The sequence below is a fragment of the Coregonus clupeaformis genome, chromosome 13 (genome assembly GCF_020615455.1).
Source record: "Coregonus clupeaformis isolate EN_2021a chromosome 13, ASM2061545v1, whole genome shotgun sequence".
In the NCBI taxonomy this organism is placed as follows: Eukaryota; Metazoa; Chordata; class Actinopteri; order Salmoniformes; family Salmonidae; genus Coregonus; species Coregonus clupeaformis.
Window position 1 is genome coordinate 23,576,407 of NC_059204.1, and position 22,718 is coordinate 23,599,124.

General features: G+C 44.1%; 1 protein-coding gene across 2 annotated transcripts in view; it reads left to right on the plus strand.

Annotated features, from left to right (window-relative positions):
* Window positions 1-22,718, plus strand: part of LOC121579776 (diacylglycerol O-acyltransferase 2) — a 45,399-nt gene that overhangs the window by 6,854 nt on the left and 15,827 nt on the right. For both annotated transcript variants that reach the window (XM_041894662.1, XM_041894663.2), the window contains exons 5-6: window positions 16,877-17,081; window positions 17,464-17,638. In XM_041894662.1, coding sequence (XP_041750596.1) covers window positions 16,877-17,081; window positions 17,464-17,638 — 380 coding nt within the window. The remainder of the gene's footprint in view (window positions 1-16,876; window positions 17,082-17,463; window positions 17,639-22,718) is intronic.

Sequence of the window (22,718 nt, forward strand, 5' to 3'; positions counted from 1 at the left end):
TGATGTTAAGGACAGAATGTGGTGGTAATTACAAAATGTAATAGTTAATACATTTTTACTTACCTTAAGACCTGAAAAGACAAACAAATTACATATATGATCATGGGTAAGTTGAAATTGAACACTTATTTGCTAAATAATACCATTACATGTTGTATTATGTTAGGATGATTGAGTGATTTTGATGTCTATTTATGTGACTTACTATGGTTATTACTGACTTTAATTATTTATTTTAAATGTGTCTATAAGATGCCCCCTAAATCAACCAAGGAGAGGACAAGGACATACACTATATATACAGTACCAGTCGAAAGTTTGGACACACCTACTCATTCCAGGGTTTTTCTTAATTTTTACTATTTTCTACATTGTAGAATAATAGTGAAGACATCAAAACTATGAAATAACACATATGGAATCATGTAGTAACAAAAAAAGTTTTAAACAAATCAAAATATACTTTAGATTAGAGTTTCTTCAAAGTAGCCACCCTTTGCCTTGATGACAGCTTTGCACACTCAACCAGCTTCGTGAGGAATGCTTTTCAAACAGTCTGGAAGGAGTTCCCACACATGCTGAGCACTTGTTGGCTGCTTTTCCTTCACTCTGCGGTCCAACTCATCCCAAACCATCTCAGTTGGGTTGAGGTTGGGTGATTGTGGAGAGGGTAATCTGATGCAGCATTCCATAACGCTCCTTCTTGGTCAAACAGCCCTTACACAGCCTGGAGGTGTGTTTTGGGCCAATGTCCTGTTGAAAAACAAATGATAGTCCAACTAAGCTCAAACCAGATGGGATGGCGTATCGCTGCAGAATGCTGTGGTAGCCATGCTGGTTAAGTGTGCCTTGAATTCTAAATAAATCACAGACAGTGTCACCAGCAAAGCACCATCACACCTCCTCCTCCATGCTTCACGGTGGGAACCACACATGCGGAGATCATCCGTTCACCTACTCTGTGTCTCACAAAGACACTGCGGTTGGAACCAAAAATCTAAAATTTGGACTCATCAGACCAAAGGACAGATTTCCACCGGTCTAATGTCCATTGCTTGTGTTTCTTGGCCCAAGCAAGTCTCTTCTTATTATTGGTGTCCTTTAGTAGTGGTTTCTTTGTAGCAATTCGACCATGATGTTGAGATGTGTCTGTTACTTGAACTCTGTGAAGCATTTGTTTGGGCTGCAATTTCTGAGGCTGGTAACTCTAATGAACTTATCCTCTGCAGCAGAGGTAACTCTTGGTCTTCCTTTCCTGTGGCGGTCCTCATGAGAGCCAGTTTCATCATAGCACTTGTTGGTTTTTGCGACTGCACTTGAAGAAACGTTCAAAGTTATTGAAATTGTCCAGATTGACTGACCTTAATGTCTTAAAGTAATGATGGACTGTGGTTTCTCTTTGCTTATTTGAGCTGTTCTTGCCATAATATGGACTTGGTCTTTTACCAAATAGGGCTATCTTCTGTATACCACCCCTACCTTGTCACAACACAACTGATTGGCTCAAACGCATTAAGAAGGAAAGAAATTCCACAAATTAACTTTTAACAAGGCACACCTGTTAATTGAAATGCATTCCAGGTGACTACCTCATGAAACTGGTTGAGAGAATGCCAAGAGTGTGCAAAGCTGTCATCAAGGAAAAGTTTGTCTACTTTGAAGAATCTCAAATATAAAATATATTTTGATTTGTTTAACACTTTTTTGGTTACTACATGATTCCATATGTGTTATTTCATAGTTCTTGTGTCTTCACTATTATTCTACAATGTAGAACATAGTAAAAAATAAAGAAAAACCCTTGAATGAGTAGGTGTTTCCAAACTTTTGACTGGTACTGTACATAAGTATGTGGACACCCCTTCAAATTAGTGGATTCAGCTATTTCAGCCACACCCGTTGCAAAAACTAAAGCAGGAAGCACCAGTGACTCGGTTAATAAGGAAGTCGTCAGATGACACAGATGCTAAGCTACAGAACTGTTTTGCTAGCACAGACTGGAATATGTTCCGGGATTCTTCCGATATCATTGAGGAGTACACCACATCAGTCACTGGCTTCATCAATAACTGCATCGACGACGTCGTCCCCACAGTGAGCGTACGTACATACCCCAACCAGAAGCCATGGATTACAGGAAACATCCGCACTGAGCTAAAGGGTAGAGCTGCCGCTTTCAAGGAGCGGGACTCTAACCCGGACGCTTATAAGAAATCCCGCTATGCCCTCCGACGAACCATCAAACAGGCTAAGAGTCAATACAGGACTAAGATTGAATCGTATTACACCGGCTCTGATGCTTGTCGGATGTGGCAGGACTTGCAAACTATTACAGACTACAAAGGGAAGCACAGCTGCGAGCTGCCCAGTGGCACAAGTCTACCAGATGAGCTAAATCACTTCTATGTTCGCTTCGAGGCAAGTAACACTGAAGCATGTATGAGAGCATCAGCTGTTCCGGATGACTATATGATCAAGCTCTCTGTATCCGATGTGAGTAAGACTTTTAAGCAGGTCAACATTCACAAAACCGCAGGGCCAGACGGATTACCAGGACGTGTACTCCGAGCATGCGCTGACCAACTGGCAAGTGTCTTCACTGACATTTTCACCATGTCCCTGACTGAGTCTGTAATACCAACATGTTTCAAGCAGACCACCATAGTCCCTGTGCCCAAGAACACTAAGATAACCTGCCTAAATGACTACCGACCCGTAGCACTCACGTCTGTAGCCATGAAGTGCTTTGAAAGGCTGGTCATGGCTCACATCAACACCATTATCCCAGAAACCCTAGACCCACTCCAATTTGCATACCGCCCCAACAGATCCACTGATGATGCAATCTCGATTGCACTCCACACTGCCCTTTCCCACCTGGACAAGAGGAACACCTACGTGAGAATAGTATTCATTGACTACAGCTCAGCGTTCAACACCATAGTGCCCTCAAAGCTCACTACTAAGCTAAGGACCCTGGGACTAAACACCTCCCTCTGCAACTGGATCCTGGACTTCCTGACGGCCGTCCCCAGGTGGTAAGGGTAGGTAACAACACATCTGCCATGCTGATCCTCAACACGGGGGCCCCTCAGGGGTGCGTGCTCAGTCCCTTCCTGTACGACCTGTTCACCCATGACTGCATGGCCAGGCACGACTCCAACCCCATCATTAAGTTTGCCGACGACACAACAGTGGTAGGCCTGATCACCGACAATGATGAGAGACATGGCCGTGTGGTGCCAGGATAACAACCTCTCCCTCAACTTGATCAAGACAAAGGAGATGATTGTGGACTACAGGAAAAAGGACTGAGCATGCCCCCATTCTCATCGACGGGGCTGTAGTGGAACAGGTTGAGAGCTTCAAGTTCCTTGGTGTCCACATCACCAACACACTATCATAGTCCAAACACACCAAGACATTCGAGAAGAGGGCACGACAAAGCCTATTCCCCCTCAGAAGACTGAAAAGATTTGGCATGGGTCCTCAGATCCTCAATGTTCTACAGCTGCACCATCGAGAGCATCCTGACTGGTTACATCACCGCCTGGTATGGCAACTGCTCGGCCTCCGACTGCAAGGCACTATAGATGGGAGTGTGTATGGCCCAGTACATCACTGGGGCCAAGCTTCCTGCCATCCATGACCTCTATACCAGGTGGTGTCAGAGGAAGGCCCTCAAAATTGTCAAAGACTCCAGCCACCTTAGTCATAGACTGTTCTCTCTGCTACCGCACGGTACCGGAGTGCCAAGTCTAGTTCCAAAAGACTTCTCAATAGCTTCTACCCCCAAGCCATAAGACTACTGAACAGCTAATCATGGCTACCCAAACTATTTGCACTGCCCCCCCACCCCCACCCCATCTTTTTACGCTGCTGCTACTCTGTTAATTATTTATGCATAGTCACTTTAACTCTACCCACATGTACATATTACCTCAACTACTTCAACTAGCCGGTGCCCCCGCACATTGACTCTGCACCGGTACCCCCCTGTATATATAGCCTCCCTACTGTTATTTTATTTTACTTCAGCTCTTTTCTTCTCAACACTTTTTTGTTGTTGTTTTATTTTACTTTTTTTTATTAAAAAATAAATGCATTGTTGGTTAAGGGCTGTAAGTAAGCATTTCACTGTAATGTCTACACCTGTTGTATTCGGCGCATGTGGCCAATAAAATTTGATTTGATTTGATTTGACAATTATCAAAGACTACAGCCACCCTAGTCATAGACTGTTCTCTCCGCACGGCAAGCGGTACCGGAGTGCCAAGTCTTGGTCCAAAAGGCTTCTTAACAGCTTCTACCCCCAAGCCATAAGACTCCTGAACAGCTAATCACGCTGCTGCTACTCTGTTTATTATTTATACATAGTCACTTTAACTCTACCCACATGTACATATTACCTCAATTACCTCGACTAACCGGTGCCCCCGCACATTGACTCTGTACCAGTACCCCCTGTATATAACCTCCTTACTGTTATTTTATTTTACTGCTGCTCTTTCATTATTTGCTATTTTTATTTTTTCCTTAAACTGCATTGTTGGTTAAGGGCTTGTAAGTAAACATTTCACTGTAATGTCTACACCTGTTGTATTCGGCGCATGTGGCCAATAAAATTTGATTTGATTTGACAATTATCAAAGACTACAGCCACCCTAGTCATAGACTGTTCTCTCCGCACGGCAAGCGGTACCGGAGTGCCAAGTCTTGGTCCAAAAGGCTTCTTAACAGCTTCTACCCCCAAGCCATAAGACTCCTGAACAGCTAATCACGCTGCTGCTACTCTGTTTATTATTTATACATAGTCACTTTAACTCTACCCACATGTACATATTACCTCAATTACCTCGACTAACCGGTGCCCCCGCACATTGACTCTGTACCAGTACCCCCTGTATATAACCTCCTTACTGTTATTTTATTTTACTGCTGCTCTTTCATTATTTGCTATTTTAATTTTTTCCTTAAACTGCATTGTTGGTTAAGGGCTTGTAAGTAAACATTTCACTGTAATGTCTACACCTGTTGTATTCGGCGCATGTGGCAAATAAAATTTGATTTGATTTGATATGGAAGGTGTATCAAATCTAGCACACATCCATGCAATCTCTATAGACAAACATTGGCAGTAGAATGGTCCATACTGAAGAGCTCAGTCACTTTCAAAGTGGCACCGTCATAGGATGCCACCTTTCCAACAAGTCAGTTTGTCAAATTTCTGCCCTGCTAGAGCTGCCCTGGTCAACTGTAAGTGCTGTTATTGTGAAGTGGAAACGTCTAGGAGCAACAACGGCTCATCCGCGAAGTGGTAGGTCACACAACCTCACAGAACGGAATCGGCGAGTGCTAAAGCGCTGAGCGTGTAAAAATGTTCTGTCCTATGTTGTAACGCTCACTTCCGAGATCCAAACTGCCTCTGGAAGCAATGTGAGCAAAATAACTGTTAGTCGGGAGCTTCATGAAATGGGTTTGCATGGCAGAACAGCTGCACACAAGCATAAGATCACCATGCACAATGCCAAGCGTTGGCTGGAGTGGTGTAAAGCTAGCCGCCATTGGACTCTGGAACCTTGGAAACGCGTTCTCTGGAGTGTTGAATCACTCTTCACCATCTGGCAGTCCGACGGACGAATCTGGGTTTGGCGGATGCCAGGAGAACGCTACCTGCCCCAATGCAGAGTGGGGCTGTTTTTCATGGTTTGGGCTAGGCCCCTTAGTTCCAGTGAAGGGAAATCTTAATGCTACAGCATACAATTACATTCTAGATTATTCTGTGCTTCAAACTTTGTGGCAACAGTTTTGGGGAAGGCCCTTTCCTGTTTCAGCATGACAATGCCCCTGTGCTCAAAGCGAGGTCCATACAGAAATGGTTTGTTGAGATCGGTGTGGAAGAAATTGACTGGCCTGCACAGAGCCCTGACCTCAACCCCCTCGAACACCTTTGGGATGAATTGGAACGAATGGTCTGTTCTATATCTTCAATCAAATTAAACATGTACAACTGTGACATTAAAATGTTGAATGTAATTTTTCATAAGTTGTTTTATATTAAATATAATTTCCACCACACTCTGTCATTACCACAATGCTAAGTCATTACCATTAGAGTACATCTTTTTTAGGCAAAAATCATCATATTGATGATTTTTGTGAACCTTATGCTTTTTCTAAAGTAATGTAAAATATTAAGATATTGATGTGGGAAATACATGTTTCTGAGTATCATCAAGGCATATATGGACATTTAGACATGACAATGATGAATACATATAATAATATAATAATATGCCATTTAGCAGACGCTTTTATCCAAAGCGACTTACACTCATGTGGGCATACATTTTTACGTATGGATGGTCCCGGGGATCGAACCCACTACCCTGGCGTTAAAAGCGCCATGCTCTACCAATTGAGCTACAGAGGACCAGAAGAAAACTTCCAAATAATAAAAAATAAAAAAATGAAAAAATACAATTCATGTGAAATGTTATATAAAATACCTTAGGTACAATTTCTGTCATTTCCTTTTCAACCAAAATAGCAAATTTTATGATGTGGTGGTAATAACATTTCCCTCGTGTATTTGGGGAAACCGATACAAATCTTTATATTCTTAAATAGTATGGTCTCAGCCACTATTAGGTCTTCTTTCCAGACAGAGTGAAGAAAATATTCAGATAGATAAAATACGTTTCATTTATCAAAACATTTAACATCCAAAAATGCCTGTATTTGCAAAATCAACCAAGTACTGTAATTACGTGCATGTATTTTCAAAAGGGGACTTAAGCATAAAGTGAATTTTTTTGAAAAAGTAATTTCTCCAAGGTCTTTACAGCTAATATTAGTGTATTAGGACCAGTGTTGGGGGTAACACGTTTATAGTAATAATATTACATTTACGGAGTACACCTCTGATCTTTGCCAGTGATCGCTTCTGTGATAGTAAAGCCCATAGAGGGCATCACAATCTAGTGGAAAGTGTGCCCTCTAGATATTCATTTCTATGCAACCAGCACTAGCGGCTGGAGAGAGAGATTTTGAATGAAAAGAAAGGACATCTGTACAGAGGTTGAGCTTATATTAGGCTGTGCAACATAATGTACATTTCATAGGATGACACATATTGGCTAAAGGGATTTTCTATTAATACTTTCCCAGGGAACTTCTGACAGCTATTAGACCCTCTGAAAAGAATTTCCCCGGTCCAAATTATCCATGCATGCAGCTTTAGAAATGCGATTGATGCTCCCCGTCTAATTTGTGTTTAATTTTTTAATTTTTTACAATTTGAGTTATGATTTTTTTATTTTACAATACTAAACATCCACCACATCACCCCTGCCCAGACCCACCTGCTCATACCCCCATCTCCAGCACCATATCACTCTCCGCCACATGGTGTGATTTGGATAGGTGTAATATCCTAATATTTAACTATTAGAAACGTGTAACACTAAATTACCAACAGTTTTATCGTTTTACAAGCTGCCTTCCTCCGGCGAGCGAGCAGGACTAACCTGTCCAATGTGATAATGCTATAATTTCAGACAATAGAAAAGTTATTTGCATCAAATAGCTTTGTCTAATCCTAATTTTGTATGCCTATTCATATAGATTATACATTGTTATAACGCATTGTATAGAGACAGCAATCAATTTCATGATAATTGCGCTGGCACATATGGCTGCCGTGTTGTGGATTATCAATTTGGACATGTGCTGTCAAGCCAATGGAGGAGACATGGAATTATTGATTTTGATGGTTGACATTACATAAAGGTAGGTTGATATTTTATTGTCATGTAAAGGGATTGAAACAACAGTTCTTGTACAGCCTACATTTCACAAGTGCATAAAAAGTTGTCTTGTGTCGTGGAAGGGCCCCTTCCTCGACACTCTTGTATAGTCTCTTGTATAGTCTAGAATCTTGTATAGTCTTTCCCGCAAATGTAGGCCTACTCCAAAATTCGGACATAAATACATCAATGAATACATCAGCCTACACCATTTAGGAAATAAAAGATGAGCTTGTGACCAAGATCTTTCTGATCGGGTTGAAGATTATTGAATTAATTAGATTACATATTAGTAGCCTACCTTTGGTAGAGAGCGCGCAGCTCGCTCCCTCCGACAGTTTAGATTTTTTCATGAAAGTAATGAAAAGTAATATAACGCGTTACTTTCCACGCAAAGTAATATTGTAACGTAACGTGTTACATGTAATGCAGTGGAGGCTGGTGGGAGGAGCTATAGGAGGATGGGCTCATTTTAATGGCTGGAATTGAATAATTGGAACGGAGTCAAATGTGGTTTCCATATGTTTGATTCCATTCCATCTATTCCATTCAAGCCATTACAATGAGGCCATCCTCCTATAGCTCCTCCCACCAGCCGCCACTGATGTAATGAGTTTTTCCCAATTTGACCTTTTTAGTCATTTCGGTAATGAGAAGGTCAAGTGTCATAAAGGTGATGTTTGAGAATAAGATCCTCATTCTGAAGGCGTATAAGTGAAGAAATTAAATCTTATCTAAGGACTACTCTAGGTGATGTATCATGGGTGAATAAAACTTATTGGAGTTTTTACAGCAACTTGAAATAGTGTTACGTAATGAGAAACATGTCCAATGACACTGTGTTTTTACGTAATAAATATAATAGTTTAATGTAAACTTCAACTAGTACAGTGGGGAAAAAAGGTATTTAGTCAGCCACCAATTGTGCAAGTTCTCCCACTTAAAAAGATGAGAGACGCCTGTAATTTTCATCATAGGTACACGTCAACTGTGACAGACAAATTGAGAAAAAAAATCCAGAAAATCACATTGTAGGATTTTTAATGAATTTATTTGCAAATTATGGTGGAAAATAAGTATTTGGTCACCTACAAACAAGCAAGATTTCTGGCTCTCACAGACCTGTAACTTCTTCTTTAAGAGGCTCCTCTGTCCTCCACTCGTTACCTGTATTAATGGCACCTGTTTGAACTTGTTATCAGTATAAAAGACACCTGTCCACAACCTCAAACAGTCACACTCCAAACTCCACTATGGCCAAGACCAAAGAGCTGTCAAAGGACACCAGAAACAAAATTGTAGACCTGCACCAGGCTGGGAAGACTGAATCTGCAATAGGTAAGCAGCTTGGTTTGAAGAAATCAACTGTGGGAGCAATTATTAGGAAATGGAAGGCATACAAGACCACTGATAATCTCCCTCGATCTGGGGCTCCACGCAAGATCTCACCCCGTGGGGTCAAAATGATCACAAGAACGGTGAGCAAAAATCCCAGAACCACACGGGGGGGACCTAGTGAATGACCTGCAGAGAGCTGGGACCAAAGTAACAAAGCCTACCATCAGTAACACACTACGCCGCCAGGGACTCAAATCCTGCAGTACAAGACGTGTCCCCCTGCTTAAGCCAGTACATGTCCAGGCCCGTCTGAAGTTTGCTAGAGTGCATTTGGATGATCCAGAAGAGGATTGGGAGAATGTCATATGGTCAGATGAAACCAAAATATAATTTTTTGGTAAAAACTCAACTCGTCGTGTTTGGAGGACAAAGAATGCTGAGTTGCATCCAAAGAACACCATACCTACTGTGAAGCATGGGGGTGGAAACATCATGCTTTGGGGCTGTTTTCCTGCAAAGGGACCAGGACGACTGATCTGTGTAAAGGAAAGAATGAATGGGGCCATGTATCGTGAGATTTTGAGTGAAAACCTCCTTCCATCAGCAAGGGCATTGAAGATGAAACGTGGCTGGGTCTTTCAACATGACAATGATCCCAAACACACCGCCCGGGCAACGAAGGAGTGGCTTCGTAAGAAGCATTTCAATGTCCTGGAGTGGCCTAGCCAGTCTCCAGATCTTAACCCCATAGAAAATCTTTGGAGGGAATTGAAAGTCCGTGTTGCCCAGTGACAGCCCCAAAACATCACTGCTCTAGAGGAGATCTGCATGGAGGAATGGGCCAAAATACCAGCAACAGTGTGTGAAAACCTTGTGAAGACTTACAGAAAACGTTTGACCTGTGTCATTGCCAACAAAGGGTATATAACAAAGTATTGAGAAACTTTTGTTATTGACCAAATACTTATTTTCCACCATAATTTGCAAATAAATTCATAAAAAATCCTACAATGTGATTTTCTGGAGAAAAAAAATCTCATTTGGTCTGTCATAGTTGACGTGTACCTATGATGAAAATTACAGGCCTCTCTCATCTTTTTAAGTGGGAGAACTTGCACAATTGGTGGCTGACTAAATACGTTTTTCCCCACTGTATAACATTTTTATGATTTAGGTACAAACTACAGCAACATTTTGTTTTATTCAAATAAGTTAGGTTCTGCTAGTAAAATTTTATAAAATGACCCGAGAAATCCGGATGCATTTCGGTAATAAGAATTTGGGATGAAAATGTATAAAATTCTGGCGGAAAATGTATTTAAAATAAGACACTGTGCCATAAACTAGGCATCTTAGTCTTCAGAATGATAGTTGATTGTTGCAGATGCATTATGGTTTTCTAACTCAATTTGCTACTGCCATAATTAAAACTGGTTTCATGACAATCATAATACCCCCCCAATGGTGACAATAATTATTGGTATTTAACATATCCCAACGTAGTGGTCTTCTCTTTTAGATCACCAATATAATATGTAAACTCATAGTAACCAATGCCAAACTCTTAGATTGGTCTCTTGGTGTCCTGACAGAGCAAGCTATTTTTACCATTCATATTTTTTGGCAAGTTCCTCTTGTGCTTTCTCTCGCTGCCCTCCTGACCAAGGCTTGAATCAGCTGAGTTGTTTGTATGCCTTTACACTTCTCAGGAATATCAATGAACCAACGACATTCACATTACATCCGCAATGTTTAATCCTCCTTCTGTTCAATCTGTTCAGCTGACTGATTTAATGTTGAATGAGCATGACTGTTTTTAAAATGGAGCATTCTAGAAACATTAACCTTACAATCATTTTTTACCATACAATCCTTTTCTCTCATAAATAGAAAGTATAGTCAAAGGCTCTTAAGCGAAGCCAGAGCTTTGATACTGTTACAGTGTCACCTGTTAAGAATCAAGGTGAAAGGTTGTCTTAACTATCAATAATTGAGTCCTGATGATGACTAACAGCCAGGGGAAATCAAGAGTGTGTGTGTTGTCTCTGGAGCTTGAACTTTGGCCCTGCTCGTGAGCCATACTTTGAACTCCGTCTGTTTCTGTGAATCCTGTTACAGGCTTTGGTTTTTCCATTTATGTTTTGAGGTTGGACTTTAGCATGTATAGCTCGTTAGCACGTAGGGCGCACCGATTGGTGCTACCTCGTTAGTCAGTATGTGTTACACCTGTGCTGGCTTGTCCATCTCGTTAGTAGGAAGGTGTTTCAGCTGTGCTGGCCCAGGTGCTATTTAAGAGTGACTGGCCCAGTGCTCCAGTTGTCTTGAGAGATGTGGAGGGTCAACACCTTTAGTTGGCGCTCCCGATTTGATTTCTAGAAAAACATGATTTTGTCTGATTTTCCTGATTTCATTTCGTTCCACCTTTTTGGTTTGCTTCCTGTCTTTAAGTTTGGTGTGGATTTTTCTTTTGTTTGCCTCTTAGTGGGCACATTTAGTGGGCGCTCATGATGGGTGTTAGATGTCCCAGTTGTTGTTGCTATGCAACTTTCAGTGGACACCTCCATAAAACCCCACTGGTTTTGTTTTGGTTGTTGTCAGTGACTCTTTGTTAGTTCCCCCTTCTGTTTGAGTGACATTTTAGATTTTCTTGCTTGGGAACGTAACAGTCCCAAACCAGCCCCTACCAACTCGCTCGGAGGGCCTCTGTTGTCATGTGTTGCTGACGAAACTTCAAGAGTGGCGAGGGGATCAATAAACCCATCAATTTCGGGACACACTAGTGACTAGAATGATGCAATTAATGTTCTACATTTAAATAATAAAACAAGCATGAAATTCCAATGAGAAATCTCAGTAACAGTTAAACATTTAATTTGTAGATATTTCGTATGTTATGAGTCGTGCCTCAAAATCAGACACAAACAAATACAGGTGGCTCATAATTGCACAAACTAAAAAATGGAATACCACTTCACTGTGAACCCTACAGCTTAGCTGGCTCGGTCAAAATGGTTATCGGCGGGTCTAATTAGCCCATACACCCACCATCATTTTCACGTTTTGGGACACTTGTGCATATGATGTAGCTCTGATGCAGGCTGAATATGATGTATGTGTTTGATTATAACATGATTACAGTTTATATCTGATAACATGTCTCTGCATCGACTGGAGACTTACACTAAGCTCAGGGCCCTGGGTCTGAACCCCTCCCTGTGCAACTGGGTCCTGAAATTCTTGATGGACCGACCACCCATGACTGCGTGGCAACACGTCTCCAACTCAATCATACATTTTGCTGATGACGCAACAGTGGTAGGCCTGATTACCAACAACAATGAAACAGCCTACAGGGAGGATGTGAGAGCCCTGGCGGAGTGGTGCCAGGAAAATAACCTCTTCCTCAACGTCTACAAAACTAAGGAGCTGATCGTGGACTACAGGAGACAGAGAAAGCACGCACCCATCCACATCGACGGGGCCCCAGTGGAGAGAGACAAAAGCTTCAAATTCCTCGGCGTGCACATCACTGACAAACTGAAATGGTCCCTTCACACAGACAGCGTGGTGAAGAAGGCGCAACAGCGCCTCTTCAACCTCAGGAGGCTGAAGAAATTCAGCTTGGCCCCTAGAAACTCAAGAACGTCTTGAAAGCATCCTGTCGGGCTGTATCACTGCCTGGATTGGCAATTGCACCGTCCACAACCACAGGGCTCTCCAGAGGGTGGTGCGGTCAGCCCAACACATCACCGGGGGCATACTACCTGCCCTCCAGGACATCTACAGCACCCGGTGTCACAGGAAGGCCAAGAAGATCATCAAGGACCTCAGCCACCCGAGCCACGGCCTGTTCACCCCCATACCATCTACAAGGAGGAGACAGTACAGGTGCATCAAAGCTGGGACCGAGAGACTGAGAAACAGCTTCTATCTCCAGGCCATCACACTGTTAACAGTCACCACTAGTCGGCCTCCGCCCAGTACCCTGCCCTGAACCTTAGTCACTGTTCTAAATCAAATCAAATCAAATTTGATTGGTCACATACACATGTTTAGCAGCTGTTACTACGGGTGTAGCGAAATACTTGTGTTTCTAGCTCCAACAGTGCAGTAATATCTAACAATTCACAACAATACACAAATCTAAAAGTACAAAAATTGAATTAAGAATGCACCCTTGTTGAGGATCAGCGAAGTGGAGGTGTTGTTTCCTATCTTCACCACCTGGGGGCGGCCCGTCAGTAAGTCCAGGACCCAGTTGCACAGGGCAGGGTTCAGACCCAGAGCCCCGAGTTTAATGATGAGCTTGGAGGGTACTATGGTGTTGAGTGCTAAGCTATAGTCACTGAACTTCATTCTTAAATAGGTATTCCTCTTGTCCAGATGGGATAGGGCAGTGTGCAGTGCGATGGCGATTGCATCATCTGTGGATCTATTGGGGTGGTAAGCAAATTGAAGTGGGTCTAGGGTGTCAGGTAAGGTAGAGGTGATATGATCCTTAACTAGCCTCTCAAAGGCTAGTTAAGGATGACAGAAGTGAGTGCTACGGGGCGATAGTCATTTAGTTCAGTTACCTTTGCTTTCTTGGGAACAGGCACAATGGTGGACATCTTGAAGCAAGTGGGGACAGCAGACTGGGATAGGGAGAGATTGAATATGTCCGTAAACACTCCAGCCAGCTGGTCTGCGCATGCTCTGAGGACGTGGCTAGGGATGCCGTCTGGGCCGGCAGCCTTGCAAGGGTTAACACGCTTAAATGTCTTACTCACGTCGGCCACGGAGAAGGAGAGCCCACAGTCCTTGGTAGCGGGCCGCGTCAGTGGCACTGTGTTATCCTCAAAGCGGGCAAAGAAGGTGTTTGGCTTGTCCGGAAGCAAGACATCGGTGTCTGCGACGTGGCTGGTTTTCCCTTTGTAATCCGTGATTGTCTGTAGACCCGGCTACCACCCGGTACTCTACCCTGCACCTTAGAGACTGCTGCCCTATGTACAGTTGAAGTCGGAAGTTTACATATACTTAGGTTGGAGTCAATAAAACTCGTTTTTCAACCACTCCACAAATGTCTTGTTAACAAACTATAGTTTTGGCAAGTCGGTTAGGACATCTACTTTGTGCATGACACAAGTTATTTTTCCAACAATTGTTTACAGATAGATTATTTCACTTAGAATTCATTGTATCACAATTCCAGTGGGTCAGAAGTTTACGTACACTAAATTGACTGTGCCTTTAAACAGCTTGAAAAATTCCAGAAAATGATGTAATGGCTTTAGAAGCTTCTGATAGGCTAATTGACATCATTTGAGTCAATTGGTGTACCTGTGGATGTATTTGAAGGCCTACCTTCAAACTCAGTGCCTCTTTGCTTGACATCATGGGAAAATCAAAAGAAATCAGCCAATCAATTTATAACATTTTTGACATGCGTTTTTCTGGATTTCTTTGTTATTCTCTCACTGTTCAAATAAACCTACCATTAAAATTATAGACTGATAATTTCTTTGTCAGTGGGCAAACGTACAAAATCAGCAGGGGATCAAATACTTTTTTCCCTCACAGTACCTCCACAAGTCTGGTTCTTCCTTGGGAGCAATTTCCAAACGCCTGAAGGTACCGCGTTCATCTGTACAAACAATAGTACGCAAGTATAAACACCATGGGACCACGCAGCCATCATATCGCTCAGGAAGGAGACGCGTTCTGTCTCCTAGAGATTAACCTACTTTGGTGTGATAAGTGCAAATCAATCCCAGAACAACAGCAAAGGACCTTGTGAAGATGCTGAAGGATACATGTACAAAAGTATCTATATCCACAGTAAAACGAGTCCTATATCGACATAACCTGAAAGGCCACTCAGCAAGGAAGAAGCCACTGCTCCAAAACTGCCATAAAAAAGCCAGACTACGGTTTGCAACTGCACATGGGGACAAAGATCGTACTTTTTGGAGAAATGTCCTCTGGTCTGATGAAACAAAAATAGAACTGTTTGGCCATAATGACTATCGTTATGTTTGGAGGAAAAAGGGGAACGCTTGCAAGCCGGAGAACACCATCCCAACCGTGAAGCACGGGGGTGGCAGCATCATGCTGTGGGGGTGCTTTGCTGCAGGAGAGACTGGTGCACTTCACAAAATAGATGGCATCATGAGGAAGGAAAATTATGTGGATAAATTGAAGCAACATCTCAAGACATCAGTCAGGAAGTTAAACCTTGGTCGCAAATGGGTCTTCCAAATGGACAATGACCCCAAGCATACTTCCAAAGTTGTGGCAAAATGGCTTAAGGACAACAAAGTCAAGGTATTGGAGTGGCCATCACAAAGCCCTGACCTCAATCCTATAGAAAATTTGTGGGCAGAACTGAAAAAGCGTGTGCGAGCAAGGAGGCCTACAAACCGTTACACCAGCTCTGTCAGGAGGAATGGACCAAGATTCACACAACTTATTGTTATTGTTTGACCCAAGTTAAACAATTTAAAGGCAATGCTACCAAATACTAAATTAGTGTATTTAAACTTCTGACCCACTGGGAATGTGATTAAATAAATAAAATATGAAATAAATCATTTTTTCTACTATTATTCTGACATTTCACATTCTTAAAATAAAGTGGTGATCCTAACTGACCTAAGACAGGGAATTTTTACTAGGATTAAATGTCAGGCATTGTGAAAAAGTGAGTTTAAATGTATTTGGCTAAGGTGTAGGTAAACTTCCGACTTCAACTGTACATAGTCATTGAACACTGGTCACTTTAATAAGGTTTACATAATGTTTACTCACTTCATATGTCAATACTGTATTCTAGTCATGGCTCATCACATATATATATATATATTTTTTTTTGATTATGTGTGTGGATTTTTTTTATTTCTAGGTAGGTATTGCTGCATTTCGCTGCACCTGCGATAACTCAACCATAAACTTTTATTTGATTTACAGTACAGTAATTCTTTGGGTTGGTACCAGTGCATGCAGGGACAGTGACTATTACATCTTGCAGGGTCAGCAAGGTCTCCTTCTCTCTTCCATTTCTCCTACTTACTGTATGCATGTTGTAAACGCCACCTGTTTTCGTCACCAAATGTTCATCTCGTTACATCTACCATGCTATCACTGTGGAAACCTTACAGTAGATGGTCTTTGATAATGTGGTTATGCAATGGGCCTTGTTTGACTAGAGTCCTGTGTACACATCTCTTTGGATCTGTGTGTTAATCCTCTGTGCCCTTTCAATTTCTTCCATAAGAGTGGGATTGGGCCACCCACTTCACTGAAGACACAATTCGTCCACCACCATTATGCAACCTACACTCTCCTTCTCATACTCGAAACTACTTTTAAGAATATTGAAGCTCTGTAATGGAACTGCTGTTCACAATAGGGGAAACATGTAGATAAACATCCCAAACACAGAACACTGTTTATTGCCTGTAATTATTGTATTACTTGACCGCCAAGATACATCATATCAGGGCTAAACTGATAAACTGTTCCAATTTCTGGGAAATATGCTAATACATATAGTACAATGAACAGTGAAATGGCCTTTAACCTCTTGAGACAAGTTCTAAAACGTATCTGAATGTTATCATAACTGCACGACTGAAATGGCTTAATTTTGTGCAGATTCTCTGACCTGTCAAATTGCTTAACAAACACTCTGTAGTTATGTTCTGCTTAGTGTGATAGTAACCACCATGTCTCTTTATCATCCTGTTTACCAGCTCATCAAGACACACAACCTGCTGCCCAGCCGAAACTACATCTTTGGCTACCACCCCCACGGGATCTTCTCTTTCGGAGCCTTCTGTAACTTCGGAACAGAGGCCACCGGCTTCTCTAAGAAGTTCCCGGGCATCAAACCTTCCCTGGCCACCCTGGCTGGAAACTTCCGGATGCCAGTCTTTAGAGACTATCTCATGTCTGGAGGTGAGATGGTTTCTCTGAGTTTTGCCCCTATGTACTCAGTAAACTGCTGATACCAGCCCTGTATCTACCGACTCTAATCTGGTAGAACTCTGAGCTTTGTCCTATTGCCCAGTCTAGACGAAACAGCCCCTGTGCCTGCCAAACTGTATTTGCTGATGTCACTATTGTAAGGAGCTGCTTCAGGTGAAACCTGCACTGTTAGCTTATTTATCTTCATTTCAAAGCATTATTTTGCCCAACATCCACTAAGAATGTGTTTCTGTGCTCAACCAGTATGGATTTCTCTTAAAATGTGTTCTCCAGTGCAAACACACTGACTTGTTTGGTCTTTGGGCCCCATGTGTGATTACTGAGCCTAACCCCATCCTCTTCCATGTGTCAGGTATCTGCCCAGTGAACCGTAACGCCATTGACTACCTCCTCTCTCAGAATGGAACTGGCAACGCGGTGGTCATCGTTGTCGGGGGAGCAGCTGAATCTTTGAACTGTACTCCAGGCATGAATTCTGTCACCCTGAATAACCGCAAGGGCTTTGTGAGGTTGGCACTCCAGCAAGGGTGAGATTAGGGTACAAACATCCCACCTACACACAGGGCTGTGGCGGTCATGAAATTTCGTCAGCCAGTGATTGTCAAGCAAATAACTGTCGGTCTCATGGTAATTGACCGTTAATTAACATAAACACATTTAGCATCTCCTGACTTCCACACATAGCCTACAAGCCACTGATCCAGACCTTTGGAACATCTACATTTTAAAAAGTATAATAAATCCATGTAATATAGCCTACACCTTCACAATAAATCCTTTATTTATTTTAGACACGTCTAAAGAAGCATGATATGAAGAAAATGTAGTCTATTTCAGAAGAAAAGAATAGCATACTCTAAATTGTCCTTATGTTAGGTCCTGATGTGGCTATGCCAAATGGTTGTGGGCTACACTATTTAATTTAGCAGACAAGATTTGCTTAGAATTCCATGGCATTATTTTATATTATTTTATAGTATGAAGAATACAATTGAACTGTCACGACTTCCGCCGAGGCTGCCCCCCCTCCTGGTTTGGGCAGGCTTCGGCGTTCGTCGTCACCGGAGTACTAGCTACTGCCGATCCCATTCTCATCACCCCACTTGTCATGTCTTGTCAATCACACATACCTGGTGCTCATTCCCCTAATTAGTATGTGTATAAGTGTTCCCTCTGTTCCCCTTGTCTTACGAGAGCGTGTAGCTCGGTTGAGCTACATTTCACTGTGTTATTGCCAAGGTGGATGTTTTCCCTTGTACAGTTTCGTTTGACGCTTGGGGCGTTTGATTTATGCAAACGGATTAAACTCTGGACTTCGGTATTTTACCTCCTGCGCCTGACTCCTTCTTTCACACCTCATCACAGAATCACTCACCTGATCTGATATGGAGTCAGCAGGAGAAGACCGTATGCCTGGAGTTGTGGCAAGGGTCCAGGAGCATTCCTCAATGTTGGATCGGGTTCTTCAGGTGGTAGAACGCCTGGAGAGGAGAGGATCCGATCTATCGAGACCAGCTGGTCAACCGGATCCAGCCACCTACACCCCAGCCCCTGGAGGGATCCAGATTGATGGTCGTTTGATGGGACTGCAGCGCGATGTAAGGGATTCCTACTCCAACTGAAGTTGTATTTCTCCAGCATCAGGCCGGAGCCCTGGGAGCGGGAGAAGGTATCCGTCCTCGAGAGGTGGGCGAACGATTGGTTCATCTGAGGCAGGGGACGAGGACCGCTCAGGACTACGTGCTGGAGTTCTGGACGCTGGCAGCGGGGTCCGGGTGGAACGAGCGGGCCCTGATAGACCATTTCCAGTGCCATCTAAGGGAGTACGTTAGACGGGAGCTCGCCTGCCGGGATGCCATGCTATCGTTCTCCCAACTGGTGGACATGGCCATCCGGCTGGACAATCTGCTAGCAGCCAGAGGACGTCCTGGTAGGGTCTGCCCGTTCCCACTCCGGATGACTCTGACCCCGAGCAGATGGAGCTGGGGGGAGCCGCCGGTCGAGAGAGCGCAGGAGGACAGCGACAGTGCCACTTGCACGAAGGGACAATCCACCTCACATCGCAGTCAACGTTCTTTTGGGTCTGGAGGCGGTAGGCAGGGTACTCACGCATCACCCCAGGTAACGAACACCCAAACGTGTTCAGAGCCCTTTGCGGCGCACTGTACTTTATCTATCTCCTTTCCCAATCACTTGGTAGGTTCCCAGTGTAAGGCGCTAGTCGATTCAGGCGCAGCTGGGAATTTTATGGACAGGGCATTTGCACACCGTCAAGGCATTTCATTGGTTCCCCTAACCATTCCACTACCCATCAGAGCACTAGATAGTCGACCATTAGGGTCCGGGTTGGTTAAGGAAGTTACGCTACCAGTCACCATGATTACGCAGGAGACACATGTTGAGCAGATCACCTTTATGATTATTGAGTCTCCTGCTTACCCTGTAGTCTTGGGTATCCCGTGGTTAGCGCTTCACAACCCCAATTTCTCATGGCCGCAGAGGGTTCTTACGGGTTGGTCGCGTGAGTGTCCGGGTAGGTGTCTAGGTGTTTCCGTTGGTGCGACCACGGTGAAAGTCCAGACGGTACCCCCACCGTGCGCATTCCCCCCGAATACCATGATCTGGCGCTCATGTTTTCCAAGACGCAAGCGACTAAATTACCACCTCATCAGGAGGGGGATTGCGCGATAAACCTTTGGGTAGACGCTGTACCTCCCAGGAGTCATGTGTATCCCCTGTCGCAGGCTGAAACGGAGGCTATGGAAATATACGTCACTGAGTCCCTGCGCCAGGGGTATATACGTCCCTCCACTTCACCTGCCTCCTCAAGTTTCTTCTTTGTGAAGAAGAAAGATGGCGGTTTACGCCCGTGCATTGATTATCGACCACTGAATAATGTGACGGTACGATTTAGTTATCCTCTTCCCCTCATTCTTTCAGTGATCGAGTCAATGCATGGGGCCCGTTTTTTCACCAAATTAGACCTCAGGAGTGCCTACAACCTGGTGCGTATTCGGGAAGGGGATGAGTGGAAAACAGCATTTAGCACAACCTGGGGCATTATGAATACCTGGTGATGCCCTACGGTTTGATGAATGCTCCATCCGTTTTCCAGTCCTTTGTGAACGAGGTGTTTCGGGACATGCTTGGCCGCGGTGTGGTGGTCTACATCGATGACATCCTGGTGTATTCCGCTATGCGCGCCGAGCATGTGTCCTTGGTTCGCAAAGTACTGGTCCGACTGCTGGAAAATGATCTTTATGCAAAGGCAGAGAAGTGTGAGTTTTTCCAGCAGTCAATCTACATCCTCGGATATCGCATTACCACCACAGGTGTGGAGATGGAGGGAGACCGCATTGCAGCCATGCGTAATTGGCAGACTCCAACCACGGTAAAGGAGGTGCAGCGCTTCCTTGGCTTTGGCAACTACTATCGAAGGTTTATTCGGGGCTTTGGCAAGGTCGCAGCTCCCATTACCTCCTTGTTGAAGGGTGGGCCGTCCCGGCTCTGCTGGTCTACTGAGGCTGATTTGGCATTCAGTAGATTGCGGGGTCTGTTCACCTCAGCCCCGGTACTGACTCACCCCGATCCATCACTACCGTTCGTAGTGGAGGTGGATGCGTCCGAGGTAGGGAGCTTTCTTATCCCAACGCTCGGGCACGCCACCCAAGCTCCGCCCCTGTGCCTTCTTTTCTAAGAAGCTCAGAACTACAGCATTGGTGATCGGGAGCTGTTGGCTGTTGTCCGAGCTTTGACCGTGTGGAGGCATTGGCTCGAGGGGGCAAAACACCCTTTCCTCATCTGGACAGACCACCGTAACCTGGAGTACATTCGGGCAGCGAGGAGGCTGAATCCTCGCCAGGCCAGGTGGGCCCTCTTCTTCACCCGGTTTGATTTAAAACTATCATACATTCCGGGTACGAAGAGTCTCGGCTGTATGACACAGAGGAGAGGCCCAGAGACTACACCCCCATACTCCCGGCCTCATGCATTGTGGCGCCGGTAGTATGGGCGATGGACGCAGATATAGCGCAGGCATTACGCACAGATCCAACTCCACCGCAGTGTCCAGCTGGGCTGCAGTACGTGCCTGCGCTTATCCGTGATTGTCTGATCTACTGGGCACACATGTCACCCTCCTCTGGTCATCCAGGTATCGGTTGTACAATGTGCTGCCTGACCGAGAAGTACTGGTGGCCTACCTTGGCTAAGGACGTGAGGGTGTATTTCCTCATGCTCAGTGTGCGCCCAGAGTAAGGCACCTAGGCACCTCCCAGCGGGTAAGCTACAACCTTTACCAGTTCCACAACGACCATGTTCTCACCTGAGTATTGATTTTCTCACTGATCTTCCCCCCTCCCAAGGTAACACCACTATCCTGGTCGTTGTGGACTGCTTTTCAAAGTCCTGTCGCCTCCTTCCTCTGCCCGGTCTCCCCACAGCCCTACAAACTGTGGAGGCTCTGTTTACTCACGTCTTCCGGCACTACGGGGTACCAGAGGATATAGTGTCAGACCGAGGTCCCCAGTTCACGTCTAGAGTCTGGAAGAAGTTCATGGAACGTCTGGGGGTCTCGGTCAGCCTGACCTCTGGTTTTCACCCCGAGAGTAATGGGCAGGTGGAAAGGGTGACTGAAGATGTGGGTAAGTTCCTGCGGACCTACTGTCAGGACCGGCCGGGGTGTGCGGAGGAGACTTCGGACGCAGTTTCTTATGCTGGGTATCATTCACAAGTGATATTATATAATTCACATGCGATAGGCTAATATTGTCACCCATCAGACTATTCTTAATTTCATCTTGTCTTTACATATACTAAATAATATATGTGTGAAATTTGATTTAGAATGGACCATTATCATGCACCTGTCTCGAAACAGGGGCAGTGGGAAAAAATACATGTCATCTATGCACTTAAATAGCGAATGGAGGACGCTTTTCCTGTGATTAATTTTCATGCCAGCCAGGTAGGCTATACTCCTGTTGTAAAGCGAAGCAATACACTTAATTTTAGGAAAGTTGATAAATAGCAGGCCTAGCCTATAGAAAGGTGATTGGATCCTCCTCTTTTTAATAGAGTCCATCAAAACTATAGAAATGTTGCGCAACATGAGCTCATGTGCTCTCATGAAGTGTTTGATCACATTTGCATTTATGTCAGAGTGATTAGAGGGACAATAGAGTGCTGAGTATCAGGCAGTTAGCAAGTTTGGTAGGCTACTAATGACCATCAGCAGCATCAGAGCTTGGAGAAGCCTAATTACCGTGACTAAATGGTCACGTGGAATTTGACTGCCTTCATGACTCGTGACCGCAACAGCCCTAGACACACATACACCATCCTGACACACGTACCTTCCGGTCACACACACACCTCTCGGTTACACACATCAGCTGATCAGACTATATGTTTTGATGTGAGAGACCTTACTGAGTTAGCTCAACAATAGGTTTGATTGGCACATAAAACATACTTTCAGGTGTGGTAATTGGTCCTCAAGTTCTCAGAGCTCCTCCTGACATGCAGTACACAGACACTGGGTCAAGGCCAAAGGACAGGCTCCATCAGCTTGTGACTTAGAACAAGCTGAGAATTATATATAATATA